At 46.1% G+C, this 19060-nt stretch overlaps 1 protein-coding gene and 1 long non-coding RNA gene across 6 annotated transcripts in view; both read right to left on the bottom strand.

Annotated features, from left to right (window-relative positions):
• Positions 1-11510, bottom strand: part of HSD17B12 (hydroxysteroid 17-beta dehydrogenase 12) — an 83063-nt gene extending 71553 nt beyond the window's left edge. The window contains 3 exon segments of the mRNA XM_036383828.1: positions 11078-11251; positions 11254-11416; positions 11418-11510. Of these exon segments, the coding sequence (XP_036239721.1) occupies positions 11078-11251; positions 11254-11416; positions 11418-11510 (430 nt within the window).
• A 1602-nt stretch (positions 11511-13112) lies between these two features.
• LOC118687259 (uncharacterized) overlaps positions 13113-19060 on the bottom strand; it is a 74889-nt gene continuing 68941 nt past the window's right edge. For 3 of the 5 annotated variants that reach the window (XR_004980311.2, XR_008508470.1, XR_004980313.2), the window contains 3 exons: positions 15889-16018; positions 14728-14892; positions 13113-14065 (listed from right to left, as the gene is read on the bottom strand). This is a non-coding gene — a long non-coding RNA (uncharacterized LOC118687259). The remainder of the gene's footprint in view (positions 14066-14727; positions 14893-15888; positions 16019-19060) is intronic. The other 2 variants (XR_008508472.1, XR_008508471.1) reach the window with 2 other exon arrangements.

Raw genomic sequence — 19060 nt, 5'->3', positions numbered from 1 at the left:
TGCTGTCCCACAAGCACAGGACAAACACAGCTGGGGCACAGCATAGCCTGGTTAGAGGATGAGCAGCCCACTGCACAGGCAAACTGTCAGAGCAGTGAATTTAGGTGCACCATTCCTGCTGAAAGCAGCCAGTGTGGCTAGAGAAAGTAGTAGTCATAATTCCTTGTATCTAAGGAACTAAGATACCTGAAGGAAGACAAGGAGAGGGGAAAAAAAACCCCAACTTTTTAAGAACAGGATCACTGCTCCAAGATTTAGGAATAACAGCCAACTTCACACTGCAGAAAATCCACAGCTAGTAAGAATATCGGCATATAGTACCATACTGGGCATTCAAAGTTTTAATCAGCATCCCATATTTACATGCATCCCATAGTACTAATTCCCCCCAAAGTAAAGCTTGAAAATATAAACCAACTGCTACAGTAAAGGCTACTCTAAAACAACATGCTTTTATTAAAAAAAGATATATTGTTACTCAAATCTGCTTCCTCACTTGGTAAAGAATTTGTGCTGAAAGTCAGTTTGAGGAGACTAATTCTAGGTTAGTGCACAAGAAATACAGTTTCAATCCAAAGCTTACTAACGATGACTGAAACAAGCTAGTCTATGCTGGAGCATCACACATTTTTCTGAACAAATGCATTATTTTCAAATGTTGCCAAGGCAGTGTTTTACATCAGAAATTCTACACTTTGATTTAACCACAACCAGCAACAGCAACCTAGTGACAAATCCAGCTGAGATGAGATGCTACCAAAATTCTGCCTAGCTGGCAGATTGAAAATCCACCTCTTTCATTTTACTAAAATTTCTTGGCTTACAAAGACTTTCAGATTAACAGATTCCCACCCCACCACTTTCAAACACTCTAAAGCATCAAGAATTTGGTTACCAGAGGAAGAGTTTGAAACACAGCCAAGCACAACCTGTCTGTCCCCAAGGACAAGGTCACAGGAAGAACAATGTTATGAACTATTGTAGAAGGAATGACAAAGAGGTTTCTTTCTTAAAATTAATAACCCTAGCTATCAAACCAACACAACACCATTATTCTAGTCTTTGAAAAGGAAAGGAGCTAGTTAAAACCTGTTAGCAGGGACTTCCAAAATCATACTCTGCAACTCATAAACAATCCTCTCAAACACACAAGAGGTACGTGCCACCCATCTTGACCCACAAAGAACCCAGCAAAACAAGACTTTGGAACAGCCCATCGAGATGGGACCAAGCAACAGAACTAACAACGGGCTCCTGCAATTTCAGGCTCAGTTTCAGCCAGCTCAGCTGCAGGGCATCACCCAGCAATCCATGCCTACCTGCTTCCTCAGTATCTGATTGCCAACTGCTTTCCAGGCAGCTCAGGAAGCTGACCCAGCTGACTGCAGCTGGTCCTGCTTGCAGAGTTAGAGGCCAGCCACACAAGGACCTCACCAGCAGCACCACCACACATGGACTGAGGGAATGTGAGGGAAGCACCAAGAGCTCCCAGCCAGCAACCAGAGCAGCCACAATTCTTTTGGCAGCAGCCTGGTCTCAGAGCAACTCAAGCTGACCACAGGGCTCAGCTGAATCTTCAACATACAGTTCCATAGTACTACCAAGTTTCCCTTCTGTTCCACCAGCACTGGAATTCATATGACCAAGCAGACTATGGAGCATAAATAGCCCCAAGGGACTAATTTTCTGCAGGGCACACTCCTTAAGCGGATCACCACACAAACAGACCAACCTCTGTGCCAGCATAAGGAAGAAAGAAGCAAGGTAAGAGCTCTCCATCCACTTTCTCTCTCCCCACCAAACTTTTACATCAGAAAGCCATGATGTAAAAACACACACTCACTCTTGTGAACAACGGCATCTCATTTATAAGCTGAAATCATGTGAGAGTGTCAGCAAACTGATTCCAGTGCAAAGGAACATGAACAAGGTTCTGGAGGTTAAGAGTGAACACCCAAGGAGAAGAACCAGTCCACCAAATGGAGGGTTCTAGATCAAAATCTAGGAACAAACACCAAGTTGAGGAGCCCCAAAAGTTTTGCCATAGATCTGGGTCTACCTGGACAAAAAGACTGAGGTAAAGAGTTTGTATCAGGACAGGTAACTTGCCTTTAAGCACACCTCTGTGAGTTGACAGGAGTACACATCCCTTTCTGCCATGCCATACAAACACTGCATTGGACGTGCAGGACAACTGAGGGCAGGAACAAACTGCAAGACATCCTAACTCTAATCCCTTGTTCAACTACAGGCAGGGTAGCAGCTTCTTGCAGCAGCGCATTGATCCTTTACTGCCCTATCCTTGATGCTTCTCCCTCCTGTTAGAGAGCTGACTCATGAGCCATACTGAATCCACACTCTGGGGATGGAGAGCCCTTTGGCAGATGGGACTGAGACAGCAGGAATACTGGGCATATACACCTCTTTCAAGAAAAAAATATTTATGCAAAATAATAGAGAATAACAAGTTTCTAGATTAAGCACCTTTGCTGGCAGGATAAGAATCCTGGGGAAGGGAGCAAAGGGGCACAAAGCCTAGGGGAAACCAGTCTTCCAGAGACTTCAGAACAATGGAAGAGTTCTGGAGAAACAGATCAGCCAGTCACAGAGGAATGTGAAAGCAGGACTTGTTGGAATAAGGATCCAGTGATGAAGTAGAGTGTGGGGAAGCAGCATGCAAGCATAAGCAAGTGTTGGTTGGGTAGCAGCAGCTGCAGAAATGGAAAGCAGAAGGCAGAGAAATATTTCTATATCTGTATGTATCCTCACACACATCTGCAAACCTCTCCATGTAAAGGCAGGGACCAGATACCTTGTAAGGAGACCAGACTCTTTAGTGCCTGCACAACAGTTTCCTCCCATCAGCAACAAAAACCTTTGTCCCATTGAGCTTACCACCTCCCATTCCCCTTCTCTCATTACAGCTTTTCTCCCTCTGTGCTTCTGTGGTAGCCTTCTAACATACATGAAAATCCTGTGGAAAAATTGCTGTGATTAAAAGCCCTAGAGCTGAGCTCCTCAAGGCTGCTCTTCTTTGTCTAGTAAGTACAGAGCTCTTCAAGAAGTGGAAACACAGCTGTCCCTCTGCATGACCGATGGAATACACCCCTCTGGAACACGTGGCTCACAATTGCTTAAGAGGACAAAATAGAAGGGAGGTGTAAAAAACAGAAAAAACCAAACATGCGACCAAAACCAAATCTGTACAGTCAACCAGACAGTAAATTCTGCATATACACACACCATGCCTGAAGCTGAGCCACCCAGCTGTCTTCCACAATTGACAGGCAACTGAATCATGGGAGAAACATGAGAGAACCCTCAGGAGAGAAAGAAGGAGGAAGGGTAACAAAAATGGCAAAAGGAGTAGAAGAAACAATGGAACAGGCACCATTTTCCCTGAGGCTCAGCTTCTGGACATCTCAACTCCAGTTTTAAGAACTACTAAACAAGAGGTTTCTTTCAAAACCTACAACCAAACCTCAGGCTTTTAGGTGTCACCATCTGCTGCTGAGGGCAACAGAGTGAATTAGAAGCTCAGTAGGAAATTCTGTATATAGCTCTCTTCCCATGTTAGCTGGAGATGCTTAAATTGTGGAACAGGATTTCAGCACTGCTAATGACTCACCAAGTGGGTGATGGTGCACTGCTCTAGACATTATTTCCAGGAATCTGGGAACTTTCACAGATTTGAAAAACAATATATTATTTTAAGGTTAAATCAGGAGTCAAAAAATAGCAGATTTAAGGTAGAATTCTTTTGTGTGATTAAATGTAATACAGGGGAAGGAACTTGAATTGCCCTAATTCTAGCATTTTCAGATATTAATGTACTCAATCTGAAAAATCTTTGGCTTTTCTCTACGCACCCACATTTTCCAAAACTTATCAGTAAGTGAGCACCAGAAGTCATTTGAAGCAAGAGGTAGCAACTTAGGTAAGTGATGAAACCATGCAAGCCCAACACATGGGTGTTTTACCTACTAGTTACAGAGTTTATCCCACATTTTTGTTCATATACAGGCCTAAAGAATCACATTTGTCATTTCTGTTAGAATAATCAGGAAAGATACCTTCTTACTGTTATCCTTTCCATAGCAGAGATGTTCATCCCCACCCTATGGATTAGGAATTAATATATTCACAAGACCAAGAACCATGTATTTCACCCACCTACCAAAAAAAAAATTCCCAGGTGGAGTTTTCCCAAAGGACACTCTCAGCTCTGCCGTCAGGGTCTCCTGCCAGCTTACTTGTTCCTTACACAGGATTGCATTTACCTAACTGGCACTAACACCCAGCACAATTCCAGCTGGGACTTCCTTGCTGAAGACACTCCCCACTTCTACACAATGCCTTTCCTTGCTGTCACCAGGGAACCTCACAGGTAATCTTCCCAAAGTGAGGGAAGCACACTCACAAAGAGCAAGCCAAAGAAACTGGAGCATGATATTACTCTAGATTACATCCTTGTGTAAATTCTCTAGTTTTAAGTAACTAGTTTCCATTACAAGTATTCCTACTTTAAAACACACAGAAGACTGAGAGAATGAGCTAGCTTAAAATAAGACAGCTATTCATCTCCAGGCTAATAAATTGTCAAGCATTTCCCTCTCAGGCTGTTTATCAGAGATGGGTATTCTTTTCACCTTAATGCAAACATCTGTCCTCCACTCACCATTAGCTGGTTTTTTTTTGGGGTTTTTTTGCAGGTGGGAAAACCATACCAAAGCATTTAACCCTCCTCCATAGACATCTCTCTGCTCCTGCAGATAAACAGGGCAAAGCTCGTTCATATTCTGAATCAAACTGCAGAGCTGTAGATTATGAGGTTGGTTGATGCTGAGGCTGCTGATGCCTACTCATGCCACAATTTAGTGTGCTGGCATGAGCCAGAAGGGAAGGGCTGAAGTCCATCAGCTAGGACACAGCAGAACTGGGACTCTGGACATCTGGGCTCTGAGCAGTTGCTCTACCTCTACTTTTCTGACCAGAGAGTATAAAAAGGAGCACACAATGCACTAAGTGTTGAGCAATCCTACTAAGTGGAGGTTTTAAACTGTCAGCAACATCATGTGCAAATGAAGACACCTGAAAGAAATAAGCAAGCACCAAAAAGAGAAAAATTGTAGAAAACAGCAGAGTATGGTTCATTAGTTTATACTGTCTAGGAAGCAGGACTGATTTTAGAGTATGTTAATAGCAGTAGCCTATGTAAAAAATATTAGAGAGCCTCCCTGACTCACCAAGAGTTGCAAGGTCTCTGAAGGATTTACAGCCCCCTCAAACTCCACACAGCTCATGCTGCCAAGTCTAGAGAAGCAGGGTCAGAGATCCCACTTCTCCTGGACTGCTTGGAAGTTTGTTCAGCCCAACAAAGCACAGGCTGAAGGGATATGTTGACAGAGAGTTTTAAATTACAAGTTATGAGCAGGACTGATGACTCGAGGCAGACAGCTAAAATTTTAGAAGAGAAAATTTAGGATGGATACTTGGAAATATTACATGGCAACTAGGAAAAGAAAAAGCCATACACATTGGAGCACAGTACTCCTAAGAAGTACAGACAGGATTAGGACACTTGACACTTGCATCAGACTGTTCTCTGAGCCACTCTTCAGTGCAGTAACCCTTCAGAAGCAGCTTGCAAATAATCATACAAAAACCAAAACATGCTCTGAGTTCAGTCTGCACATTTCACTTAAGCTGTCACGATCACAAGTTAGTTTACAAGCAAGCTGGCATATTTTCACACATTCTTAACATCACTTTTCAGGTTAACAAGTGCCATGCTTTATTTCGTACAAGGGCAGCGTCCAGAATTGTGAACAAGGCCAGAAAACCTTCACCATGGACCTGAAGTGCTGAAGATGATAAATCCCTGAATAAGTGATTCAGCTGAAGAACTAAAGATAAGCAAAAGCTCCCCCCAAAGCTCTGCACACACCAGCCAAGCCCTCCTGCGCAGGGAAAATGGGAGCTGGGCAGAGCCTCTCCCCTCTCATCCTGTAGGGAGAGCAAGGCTCAGAGAGGCTGAAACTCCCTTCTGCTCCACCTCCCTACCAACTACACCCTCATCACACATTGCTCCAGGGTGGCTGTTGAAATCTGCAACAATGACTTGTGACACGGTCTCTCAACTGTTTATCACTGCACATTGTGAAACACATGCAAAGCAAGACTGCACTTGTCTGTGCACACGGGACTGAAACTTGCTTGCAAAAAATCAAGAAGCTTTAAGGCAACAATTATTTCACTTGATGCTAAGGAGTTTGAAAAACGACACTGACTGTGTCGTTAGCACCCGATCAGCAGTGAATGTCCTCTGTATGGAGTTCTTAAATTGTAACTAAAATATTTTACCATCTGACTTATTTCATTAAGGATACCTCAAGAACTTTATAAGGATCTGGGTCTATTTCATAAGACACCATTTGTAGGGACTGCAGAAAGCATAATCTTACAGATGGAATCTAACTCGAACCATTTAAAAGCACAAAATCCAGCTAGTCGTCTTCTTAGACTTCTTCCTCTTGACATAAGCATCACATCTTATTAATTTAATAATATTATTGATAAGGTCTGATGCATAGAGCTTGTTATTATCTCAACTTACTAGTCAACAAGAGTTTGGGAATTGCCCCTGTATTCTTAGTTTTTAAAAGACCTGACTGTACAGACACAAAGAAGTATCTACTCGACTGCTCATGTACCCAGTTACATACATTTTTCATGTCTCCCTCAGTGGTCCTGATGCACAAGTTGCTATTTTTAGATGCTGGATATGCATGGCCCTTATTAAGTAAAAGAAGCCAGCAAGAAGGCAGAGAGGGTCATACAGCTTTCTACTGCTCAAAGTTTTTGTTAAATATTTACACAGGGAAAGAATGGTTAAAGACTGAATAAAATCAAAATCAAATTACAGAAAGTTAGAGGCAGTTGAGAGCACCACCCTGATTAACGACCTCTCAAATTCTTTTTTAAGAAACCTAGAGCAAATTGCCCACATTTAGTTAATTTTGCACGTTAGTGAATAAACTCCAAGAAGCTTAATTAAGGCAAGCTCATCTTCACAAACCTTTGTTGGCCCAAATACAACTGTACAGCTGTATTCACCACATGAGAAAGCATCACCACTAGCAGATATCTTGTAGCCACTAAATGTACAATTATTCAACCATGACTCTATCAGAGGCATTGAAGATAGAGGAGAAGAAGTGGATGCTTTTCTAAGACACTGTGAGGCTTGAAAGAAAGCAGGACTTTTCTTCAAGTGTCATATGGCAACTCACATAATCAAAATAATTTTGTTTCCAGTTAACACATTGCTTCAGCTACAGAAAATTGGGGGGAAAAAACCCCGCATTTATCATCAAAATATTTGCAATGTTGAGACAGGAGAAAAAGAAACAAAAAGTTTAAGCACCCACACAACCAAGACGTTGGATGCTTTAGAGCACCAGATCAATCCAATTTGCACTGCCCGTGTGTATTGAACATGCAGAGTTGATTATCTGCATACACTGAACTGCTCTGATTACACAGCTGACCCTGCTCCAAACAGGAGGTTGGACTGCAAGCCTCCTGAGGTCCCTCCCAGCCTAAATCACTATAGGATTTTGAATTCATTTCACCAAGTTACTCAAGGGAAGGAGAAGAATGATTTCATGTTTTCCTGCAAAAGAGGCGGCTTCCTAAAATAGGAGACACGGCAACTCTCCAAATGGGAGCTGTAACAGCAGCAGACAGTTCCCTGCTCCAGACACTCTGTACTCCAGAATACACCCAGTTTTCAATGGCAGAGAAGCAAGGTGGCTGCCTGCCACTACCATCAATGGGAGAAGAACAGGACTCTCATCCAACCTAAGGAAATACAACTATGGATCGCAACAATCAGCACTAGCAACAGATCTGTCTGCCTAGAGGGAGGCAGAGGAACAACCACATCTTTGCTGTACTCTTGGTGAATTCAGAATGACTCCTTAGCACTCTGGTCCTGTTGAGTCTGTTGTTTATTTAGCTACATTGTTTTTAAATCAAAGGAACTGTTATTTTTTTCCTCTTTTACCAACTTGTGAAGCACATTAAAGGCAGAACATTCAACCCAGGAGTTCTCACTGTATAGTCTCTCAAGAGGCACCCAGAAATCTCACGTTTGAGACATCCACCCAACTTCCATACTGTACTTAACAGTACAGTAGCCAAAAACCAAGCCAGATGCAAGTTATACAGAGAGAAAAACCAGAACAGCTGCATGCAGACCTTCACACATAACTGTGACTGTAGAAAAACTAACTTTTTGTCAAAAGAGGTGCTATTTCAAGTAGTGCAAACCTAGTTTTTCCAGAGTACATTACCAGTTCACATAGTGGTTCCTCCTCCTCACATCCCCTCTTTTTAAATACCAGTAAGTTAGACCAAGCATACACAGAAGCAATTGCATATATGCATCTGAAAAAATCTCTAAGAAAACAAGGAAAAAATTTGCAACCCAATTTCAAATGTACAGAAGAGTTCAAGGGCAGTAAGAAGTCCTTCCAAAAGGACTTGTGTTTTAGGGTTTTTATAAAGTTGCTCTCTAGTTGTGCACTAGAAGGAATACATTGACACAATAACTACAGCAGCCAATTAGCATCAAAACCACTGTTTTTTAAAATATCAGAAAAAAAGGAAATGCACTTCTTCCTACAGTATTACTTAGTAATTTGCCAATCAAGGTGACCCAACATATCTGCAGCTGTGCCTCCATCTTCCTTTCCATGACAGAAAACAGAGAGCCTGCCCAGCCACAACACACTTCAGGGCAAACCACCCCAGTGCTTATTCAGACTAAGACAACCTCTCTTCATTTCAGCTGGAGACTACAGCAGCTGTCCCAGTAAAGCAGCATCTCACCTGCATCAGCTGCACACAGAGGACACACAACAGCTAACTCATGATGGCCACATGTCTTCCTACAGTGACAGCAGGCATCATCACCTCATTTCTCCATTCTCCTTGACACTGCAGCAGTGCTCCCAGTTCAGAGCAGAGCAATAAACATAGAATTTAGCTGTGCTGCCAGTGCTCCTCTTCCTCCCTGCCTTGAACATCACAATCTTGGCAGAGAAAGAACAACTTCTGTGAGCAGCCATTGGCCACATACAGTGGCCCACTGCTGCCTGCACTTGCTCAAGACAGTGACAGAGGACATTTGCACTGCAGTTCTCTGGATGTTTGAGGATGTGACTGTGGGAAGATCTGCTGTTTACAGTTTGTGGTTCCAGCTGATAAGCTGGCATTTGGCTCAAGCACAGCAGACCTCCATGTTTGAAACAATGCAAAACAAGCTCAAGAGGCCACCAAGATTTCTGTGATGCACCACAAGTCAGCAGGCAACTGATAATGCAGTAATATATTCAAAACCCATATTAGAAAGTCAAAGAAGGTTTGGGTGTCCTGTGCCAGCCATATCTTTAACAGGCATAACGTTTCTGCAGCTGAAAGGAACACCTGGGCCTTAGTTATTTGTATGTCAAGCTGTTACTTATCCAAGGCACGGCTGCTGCACTTCAAGCCTGTAAACACAGGACTCATGACATGCTCTGGCATTATGTATGCTGTGAGTAGCAGTGCTGCTTTACTGGTGTCTCACACAAGCAGACATTCAACTACCCAGGCATGTGTTCACATACAAGTTCTGTGCTGGCTGCAGAGGTTATGGGGGGAGCACAGTCATAAGCCCAGCAATCAACCTGCAGGGCTACTCTGCCTACAGGTCTGGCACCTGGAAGCAGCTGCAGCAGCTGAGCACCTGATGTCCTCCTACTCCCTTTGATGAAAGGAAATACCTTTTGCAGCCTTTTAAAGTGTCATCTCACCTTAAACTCACACTCCTTACACGCTACAATTATTTTTGTGGCCCATCTTATCAATTCCCAATCAAGCACAAAACTTGCCCTTTCCAATAACTTTTCCAATAATGGATTTGAAAATTCCCTTGGCCTGATCTGTTACACCAGCAGAGAAGCCCTTTCTATCATCTCATCATTACTTAAAGGCAGCGGCAGACTCGGATGGAACAAACTCTCTTTTCCCAGCGCGGCTCCTCTAACCAGGAATCGAAGTACTGAGAAAAGTTAGAGCAGCGTAGCACTGAAATTACCCTGGTAATAGCCTCTGCTGTACTTCCACAGCGCTCCTGTATTTCAGGGATGCCAGCTAAATGCTGCCGCCACCCCCTCCCGGCCACCGCTACTGTCACCCCCTCCAAAGGGAGGGCCACTCGTGCTTCAGCCCCTTCCCGAGCGCGGCACGGGACCGAGGAGGGGCCGAGCTGCAGGAGCAGACGGAGTCGGCATAAGTTTCGCGCCGCTCCGCTGTTCTCCCGCCGCTCTCGGCAGGGCTCTTCCCTCCCCCTCCAGCACAGCTCTTCTCCCTGGGCACCCGCGGCTGCCGCCGTTCGCTCGCAGGGCTCCCGGTGCCGGGCAGGGGCCGCGCGGCCTCCGCTGCGCCGGGAGCGGCCGCTCCTCCGGGGGCGGCGGGGACGGGGCGGGCCTGACGTCAGCGATGAGGTGCGAGGCCGGCGCGGAGGGGGCGGCGCGCACCGACCGGCCGCGCTGCGAACTGCGGAGCGGCCCCGGCAGCGCTGGGAACTGCGGAGCGGCCCCGGAGCCGCGCTGCGCGCCCGGCCGCCCTGGAGACACCAAGTTCACACACGCCATGCGCGTCCGCCTGCCCGCCCGCAAGTCCCAACAATCGGCGCTTCTCTCAGGACCGACCCGACCGGCGTGCTCTGCTCCCGCACGTTTCCTGGGGAGCTTGAGAGCGGCTCCCGGCTAGTCGGGGGCCCACTCGGCAGAGCAGTGGAACCCGCCGGTCCCTCAGACGCTGCCCCAGACCAGCCAGCCCCGGACCTGGCTGTCGCCCCACGGGCGCTCCGCCAGACTGCCCCGGTCCCTCCGAGGGGAGGGCCCGTCCCCGCCGCCCGCGTCCCCCTCCCCGCCAGGCCGAGGCCGCTCCCCCGCGAGGTCCCTGCCCCGGCCCGGGAGTCACCAGAGAAAGAGCCGCGGCGGGGGCGGCCGGGACGCGCACTCACCTGCCCAGGCGCCCAGCGCCGGCCCCACGGCGGCGGCGCCGGTACCCAGCACCCAGACGCGGAGCCCGGCCAGAAGGCGGTACGAGGCCAGCGCCGCCGCGTAGAGAGCGCCCAGCGCGCCCACCCAGTAGAAGAGGCCGGCGGCCGGGAGCGCGGCGGTAGCCACCATGCTGCGGAGGCTGCCGCGGCCGGACTGAGCCCTCCCGGCCACCGCCGCCCCGCAACCGTCACGGCGCCCGCCCCCGCCCCGCCGCGATTGGCGGAGGGGCCTCTCAGCCACCGGGTATCCCGGCAACGCGGCCGGGCCCGCCCGCCCTGGGGCCGCCCGGCCCCGCCGCGCCGGGAAGGGGGGGGCGGGCAGCGAGCGGCCACACGCCCCCGTACTACTTGCGGCCTGCGCCCCACGTGGTCGGCACCGCTCTCTTGCCGCCATTGGCCAGTGAGCATGGCCGTCACCCGGTCGCCGCACTTCGATTGGCCCCGCCGCCCAGGAACCCCGCAGGACTGGTGAAAGACGGAGCCTCCGCTCCCGCCCCCACTGACGTCATATGAGCCCATTCATAAAATGCTCAGGCTCCGCCTCACACTCGAATGTGTCCTTCGGTTCACCTCCCCCAGCCCCGCACTGCGCTCGCCCACGCAGCCGCGCCGCGATCGCCACGGCACGGCACGGCACGGGTCCGCAGGGACCCCGGGACAAAGGGAACCCGCCCCGGGGAAAGTCCATCCCGGGAAAAGAGGGGCTGAGCACCACAGCCCAGCTGCCACTGCACCCCACACACCGCGGGGCTGGCAGCGCTGTCCCGTCCGGCTGGCCTCGGTCTGTCCTTCCCGACAAGATCCAGGGGCAATGGAGGCTTCCGAAATATTTCCCCTGAGCTGCCCACTTGTTGTGCCATGCCTGAACTTGCCCTGCCTCGTCGCCCTTCACCTGCCCGCTTGACACGACCTCTCTCCCAGAGCCCCTCACACGATGGGGTTAGGAACGCCTGGACTTGGAAGGAGTGTAGGAGACACCTCTGAAATGACACACACACCCCAGGAGGGAGCCTGGGGCAATGGAGAGGAGATGGGGCAATGTAGGCTGTGGGAGGCTGAAGCCCTGAAATACCTCATGCTTGAGATGTATTGCCTCAAGAGGCTGAAACGGCAGGAGTGGCTGAGGAACATGGAAAATCAGCGGCAATGTGGTGTAAGGTGTGGGTCAGTTAAAATGTCAGAGAAGACTAGTTGAGGTCCAGGGGACTGCTGTTTTTAAAGGGAGCCCCTTGCAACTATCAGTGCCAACATTTTTCTTCTAGAAAACAAGCCTTTTATATCACTTATTTGACAATGACCTTAGTTCAAGCAGTAAAAAACTTTCTCTAGATTAGGTTTTGTGGAGATCCACAACCATCTGAGTTATTAATAACAAGTAGCACAGGGGGTAGTCTTAATGTTGTCTTTCCTTTCTCTCCTGGACTAGCAAACAGGTCATACTCAAATCCAGCCACTACTGCTGAAGATCTCCAAGCTGTACCAGCTGCCAGGCTGCAGCCATGTTCCCCTCATCCAACTCCTTTGTGTTACTTGCCACATACCATGTCGATGGCAGAGGAAGCCTCCAGGAGCCTAATCTGCCAAATCCTGGCACACCTCAGGCCTGGCCTCCCCTTGCAGCTCCACCTCTGAAGACCACAATGGATTTACAAGTGCTCTACAGTTTCTCTTTTCTCATCTCATTCCACATTTCCTAACCTTTTCCTGCTTCAGACTTTGGAAAGAGCCGATGTAAGGTGCCACCTTAATTGTAACAGGTAAGCAGTACCCTGCGTATTGCAACTTGGGGCCACAACCTGGCCATGGTGCCCTGTGAATGCAGTTAAAGCACTACTGCCACTTCACAGCTCTCATTTAGAAACAAGACACACTAGTATGACACCAACTACTTGATGGCAAAGAACTCTGCATCCTGATACCTGGGGCTGCACACTATGACCTCTTGTCTATGTTAAGGGAAACAAGACCAAAGAAATCAAATGAAAATTTGCCGTGATAGGTTTATCCTTTTTATTAGTTTAATAAAAATAAACATTTGCTACATTTCCTGCTGTTAAATACATATACACAAAATAGCTTTTCACTCAAAAATACATAATTGATAAAAATCAAACGCTTCTGTTCATAATCTACTTGTAGAAAACAAATTCATTGTGGGATTCAAATTTCATTGGATTGAACAACACTGCACTGATGTCAATTAAAAGCATGAAACTATCATACACTTTGCAATGAAAAAAACAGGAAGCATCCATCCTTCCATCCCCATGGTGAATTAGTTCACCTTTTTTTTTTCTTTTGTCAATCCCTCATGAGAGGTGACACTGCAGAGGATCCAGCTCTCACCAAGTTTTCTTCCTGCATTTTTCCCAAGAGAGCCCACCTATTGCTTACTGGACATCACTTTTAGAATAGTGTGATAGGCTAGGCCTAACTCCTGCAGGTATTACACAAGGAAAATCCTTATAGGCCTCACCAAGTGTGTAGTTGACATAACACCCTCCAAAGACAGGACCTTGATTACAAAAAATGCAAAATGCTGGGATAATTTTCCTCTTGTTCCATACCAGCCTTTCCTTAATTTTTAATTTTGTCTATTGGCTGTCACAGCAGTTCTCATCTGTTCAGTTTTTGCAGAATAAATGACACTGCTGATCCTCACTCTTTTGTGTTCCAGAGGACAGGTGAATATGGCATAAGCATCTGGAAAGAGAAAAGGCAGAAAAGAGATCTACTACAAGTCAAAGGCAATATTGTAGAGCTGAAGCAAAGGATGGAAGTTAACAGTGGTCACCAGACTCACCAAGTGTTTAGAAGAAAAGTTGGGCAGCTGGACAGTGCATGTAGAGGCTGGAGGAAAGGAGATGAGCATTGGGAAACCTGCTGAAGGGAGCAGGCAACTTCCTACTGGACATTCTTGTAAGCTGCACTGCAGTTACCAAGGGAATGCTGACAATTACAAATGGGTCAGAAATAGGAAGGAAAGTATGTGGGTGCTATGAAAGATTTGTTGGTCTCTGTCAGAGTCTACCCATCTTTTATTATAACATCTCCTGCCCACTGCACTGCAGTTGTGCTGGTCCTGAGACCTCTTGTCTGAACAACCTTCTTGTTGCAGGTCAGGACAGAACCTGCCCCACTGTTCTCTCAGGGGGACTGATAAACCCCTTGACAGAGAAGCACAGACAAAGCAAGGCCCTCCTCCATTTTTTTTTTTGTGTTAAAAAAATCATACTGGTTATTCAAAAGTGTTGCTATTTTTTATGCTACCCTGCTTGGAGAAAAAGGCAGTCCTCTGAGAGGCTTACAGTCTACATTTAGAAGAAGATGAGTCACAGGCAGGGAAAGGGACTCACTGGAAGGGAAAGAATTATACAAAGGTCAAATGAGGGGGTTTGCATCTCTTGCTTATGGGCATCACACATTCCTGAGCAACAGGCATATCCCCCTTTCCAGGGTTAATCCTAGTATTCTCATGAGCTTTGCAGGTCTGTTCCCATTTGCCGTAAGCTGCTGCAAATCCCAAAGGAGCACCCAGTCACTGAGCTAATGTAACAGACAGGCATTTTGAGTGTACTCACACATCAACATGCATACACATATGAGGATACCTTGCCAAGGCCCCAGAGATCCATATTTCCACAGCCTCTTTTATCAGTTCAGGCGTGTAGTCAGTTCCAGATGACTGCAGATGCAATCTGGGTCAGGGCAGTGATGCAAACCTCGGTCAGCCCACAGCTTGGCTACATTGCTCCATCATATGGATCATGGCTAAGCTGTACAGCAGATCACAACAGAGATGAGAGAGAAGTCTTTAGGAAAGCTAAAGGAGTAGTGACATGCATGACTAAAAAATGCAACAATAAGGAACAAAAGATAGGGACATAGAACCACACAGATGACGACATCAAAAGGAGACAACGAAAACAAAAATATAGCACAGGAGCAATAAACCACAATGAACAGAGGATAAAAGAGCACCCAATAAGAAGTATTTGATTTTTATTATGAAGTTTTTCTGTGATGTTGCTGCCACAAGTACCTCACAAGCAATACACATCTCAGTGAGACCACATTCCCATGTTTCCCTCCTGCCCTGCTCTCTCGGTACCTGAGGAAAACACTTCTCACTACAAGTCCACAGGCGAGCACCCAAGACAGTCACTCACTGTCCCCACAGTGACACCTGTGGCTCAGGGGTCTCAGCACTCAGGAAGCCTCAGCACTGGGATCCACTTCTCATCCCAGCCTGCCCAGTGCTGCCAGAAATGCCGTCTGCTCTGCAGCAACCCTGAGACAGGAGAGGGGGACTGCTGGTTATCTGTGATGTGTCATATTTTTTCCTGCCCCTGAACAGTGTAGTCATTTGTTTTATTAAATGGCATTCTTGTACCCAGCACTAATTTTATCCCTTTACAAATATGTTTTTCACTCTAGCAACTCAAGAGCAGCTCTCCCCTCTGTACAGTCATTCTGCTCTCATGCCTCTCTTACCATTACTCACACTTATTGCAGTGAGGCCAGATTCAATAATGGGCCTGGCTGCTGCAGTGCTGAGCCCTGCAGTGGGTCTTTGCCTAAATCCATAGCCCCAAATTAAGACACCCTGCCTCAGTGCACACTGAAGGCAAAAACTAGAATACCTAAGAATGTAAGCTTCATTGTCCATTCTATTAATGTCTCAACAAGAACCATTCAGACATGCCAACAAATCTCTCAATGCACCTCATCAACTGCTGAGTTCATTGTAATGATGGGGTGAGGCAAGATACCTTGTGTGGAATTCCAGATCCTCAGCTTTTCCTTAGGCATCTACTCCATCTCCTTGCAAGGCTCATGGTACCCCTCCGAGTCCGTGCACTATTTAGCACTCACCCAGGAGTTCCAGTTTCCCTCCTCTGCCTGAAAGGGCAGAAAAGTGCTTTAACAGCATGGCACAGGTGTGCAGGGTGAGGTGATTTTGGTTGAAGCTATTTCACAGCACACAGAATCACAGAATCATCACATCATAGAGCCATAGAGTTGCCTAGGTTGGAAGGGACCTTAAAGATCATATACTTTCAACTCTCTTGCCATGGGCAAGGATGCCTTTCACAAGGCCAGGGTTCTCAGAGCCCCATCCAAGATGGTCTTGGACATTCACAGGGATGGAACGTGCACAACTTCTCTGGGCAACCTATTCCAGTGCCTCATCACCCTCAGTAAAGAATTTCTTCTCAGTAACTGTTTTTCTTTCAGCTATAATAATGGGAGGGAGAGCTGGAGGGGCTGCAGCAGACATTCTCAGCCCCAGCACACATCCTGTGCATACATCTTCAGCAAATGTTAAAGTGGTGTATCTGGGCGAATATAAAAGCAGGTATTTATGTAACCCTCCTTCCTTTTGGCATGCTACACATGCAGCAGGTGCTGGGGTTCCATGGTTCAGACTTGGGCTTTGCCAGCTGGCTCTTGCTGTCAGCTCCTGCAGTACAGGACTCCTGTGGGCCTAGCATAAGGCACTTTGAGCTGATCGGCCCTGCTCTGCAGAGCTTGCAGGAAACAAGGGAGCCAGAGAACAGCAGGTTGAGAGAAAGGGATGGAACTGGTAACATTAAGTGCCATAATAAATAACCAACTAAGCACAAATTTTGATTGATGTGTCACTCATCTGCAATTGCACACTTTTGGGTATAGTTTCTATGAGAAGGGCAGAAATCTGCAAACACAAGGCAGCTGCGAAGCTCAAGTCTTAACTTTGAAACTGAGTCAGTCAGGCATTTTAGGTTACCATACTGTGTTACAGCTATACACTCCTTGCTTCTCAAATAAACCTTGGGCATCAGCAATCTAGCCTGCTTCAGGGAATAAAGTCCCAAATTTCTCAACAACAAAACACTCCAGGCAAATGTAGCAATGGAAGACAAACAGAACCTAAAGCCAAACAGTAGCTGGCACATTAACTAGTTGAGTCTACAGATTGCAAATCCAATGTGCCATGCAGATGTATGCTGCTCTTTATGGGAAGGTCTGTTCAGTTCACCTTTCAAACAGGAAACAATACAAATGGTACTACAAACTTCTTGTGCTTGATACGGGGATTTTTCACTTTTACCTGCTATGGATTGACAAGTGCGTCTCCTGTTAAAACTCAAAATTCCACTTTTTGTTGCCATTCCCTGTTTAGAGTTCTCAGAAGTGACTGCAATGGGGAGCTCCAGATCCTCTTACTATGCAAACCAAGGAAAAGCTTAGTAGGACATGCATACGTAGTGAGGGTTGGGTTTTATAATCACCAGCAATATTGGAAATCAAGTACTACTCAAAAAAAAATTCTAATAGTTGTGCATGCTGCAAATCCAGTGCAGCATGTGTTTACTGGAGACATAATATGGCCATGACAACAGATTACCCTTTTTCAATCCGACAACGCACTGAAATATATTGATTTGAGCTGAAAATATCATCCATAGAAATGAAATGCTGTTTGCTCATTGTTTAATCCTTGATGTCTCTTCTACCTAGTTTTGGAACTGTAGATAAGTGATAGAGATACTTGTCCACATGAAACGAACAAAGTTCAGGAATGCATGGCACTCACACCACTGCTAACACTGTCATCTTACATGATACATTCACTTTCAGCCCCCAATGATAGACCACATTTGGTAATAAATCTCTGTTGTCTCATCCTTTTAAAAAAAATCTGTAGTCCTCAGGTGTCTCCCTAAAAATCCACATGCCAGACAGTTCTGTTGCCAAAACACAAGAAGACTTCCTCTTGGCTACTCCCAGTATTTCACAAACATGAACTCTACTTTGAATGCCTGTTAAACAAAATGTATCATTCCTAGGGGAAATGTGAGGGCAGAAAGTTCAACTAGGACCCTACCATGACAGAAGCTGCAAGCAAAAAGGGTATCTCAGATTGCTATTTATCTTTAAATCCCAATTATGCATCTGCATATTTTTCATCAAATTCTCTGTATTTCTTTAAAATGTTTGGATTCCAGACTTCCTAAAGACTTTTACCATTGCAGTTTTAACCACTGAAATTGGCATTTCAAAACCACCATTGTTTAAAAACAATGTAGGACCAAAGACACCATAATAATGTTTTCACACACAAGGCTATCTATTTGAGGTGTGTAAAATGCTATCCCCCATCTGGTGACTTCAGTGGAAATCTGAAGATTTACAGAAGCAATGGCCTGGCTCCAAAGTATTCCTACAAAAAAATAATTAAAACCAAACAATGAGCAATTAAAAAAACAACTCAAAAATGCTGCCACAGGCTGCAGTGAGCCCTCCCTTTCTGAGTCTACTGATACCAAACCAAGCCCTGCCATACTCTGGTTCTGTTCAGTGTGTAGGTTCCCAGTATTCCTATATATCAGTTCTCTGTTACTTCTACTCATCAGCCAGCACCTGCAGCAAAACCAGGTGTATGTTTATACATACATGTGTGTGAGCAGACACATGTACACACTCCCCCCAGATGTGGTTACCTAAAACCAGCAAAAGAATGGATTTGGCCTGCTCTTGGTGACAGCAGTAACATCTTATTTTTGTTGAACACTAAAATATGAGCTGTTTTGCTTTTGTTTTTGAGTCACACAAATGTCATTATCAGCCTTATCATGTGAACGCTGCTCACTTCCATGACTTTCCCCAATCAGTGTTATTTCAAGAGGCATAATACAGCACAAGAGGACTAGAAACAAGTGACACCAGTGGAAGTGCCTCTTTTAGTGGCAGAAAGCCTGGCAGGATGACATGAGCTAATCAGGTCAGAAAATTTTTCTTTGCTGAAGGCCTAACACAGTATTCCTACCATTTCAAAGGGAAGTCCACAACTTCCTTTCAAGTCAAAAAGGTTAAGAAAAGAACAAGAGAAAGAACCTGCTATGAATAGGAATTATTTTCTTTAAAGAATCAGACTCATAATAGAAGAATAAAATAACT

The sequence above is a fragment of the Molothrus ater genome, chromosome 6 (genome assembly GCF_012460135.2).
Source record: "Molothrus ater isolate BHLD 08-10-18 breed brown headed cowbird chromosome 6, BPBGC_Mater_1.1, whole genome shotgun sequence".
Taxonomy (NCBI): domain Eukaryota; kingdom Metazoa; phylum Chordata; class Aves; order Passeriformes; family Icteridae; genus Molothrus; species Molothrus ater.
Note: the sequence above shows the minus strand (reverse complement) of the source record. Positions and strands in the feature narration are given on the sequence as shown.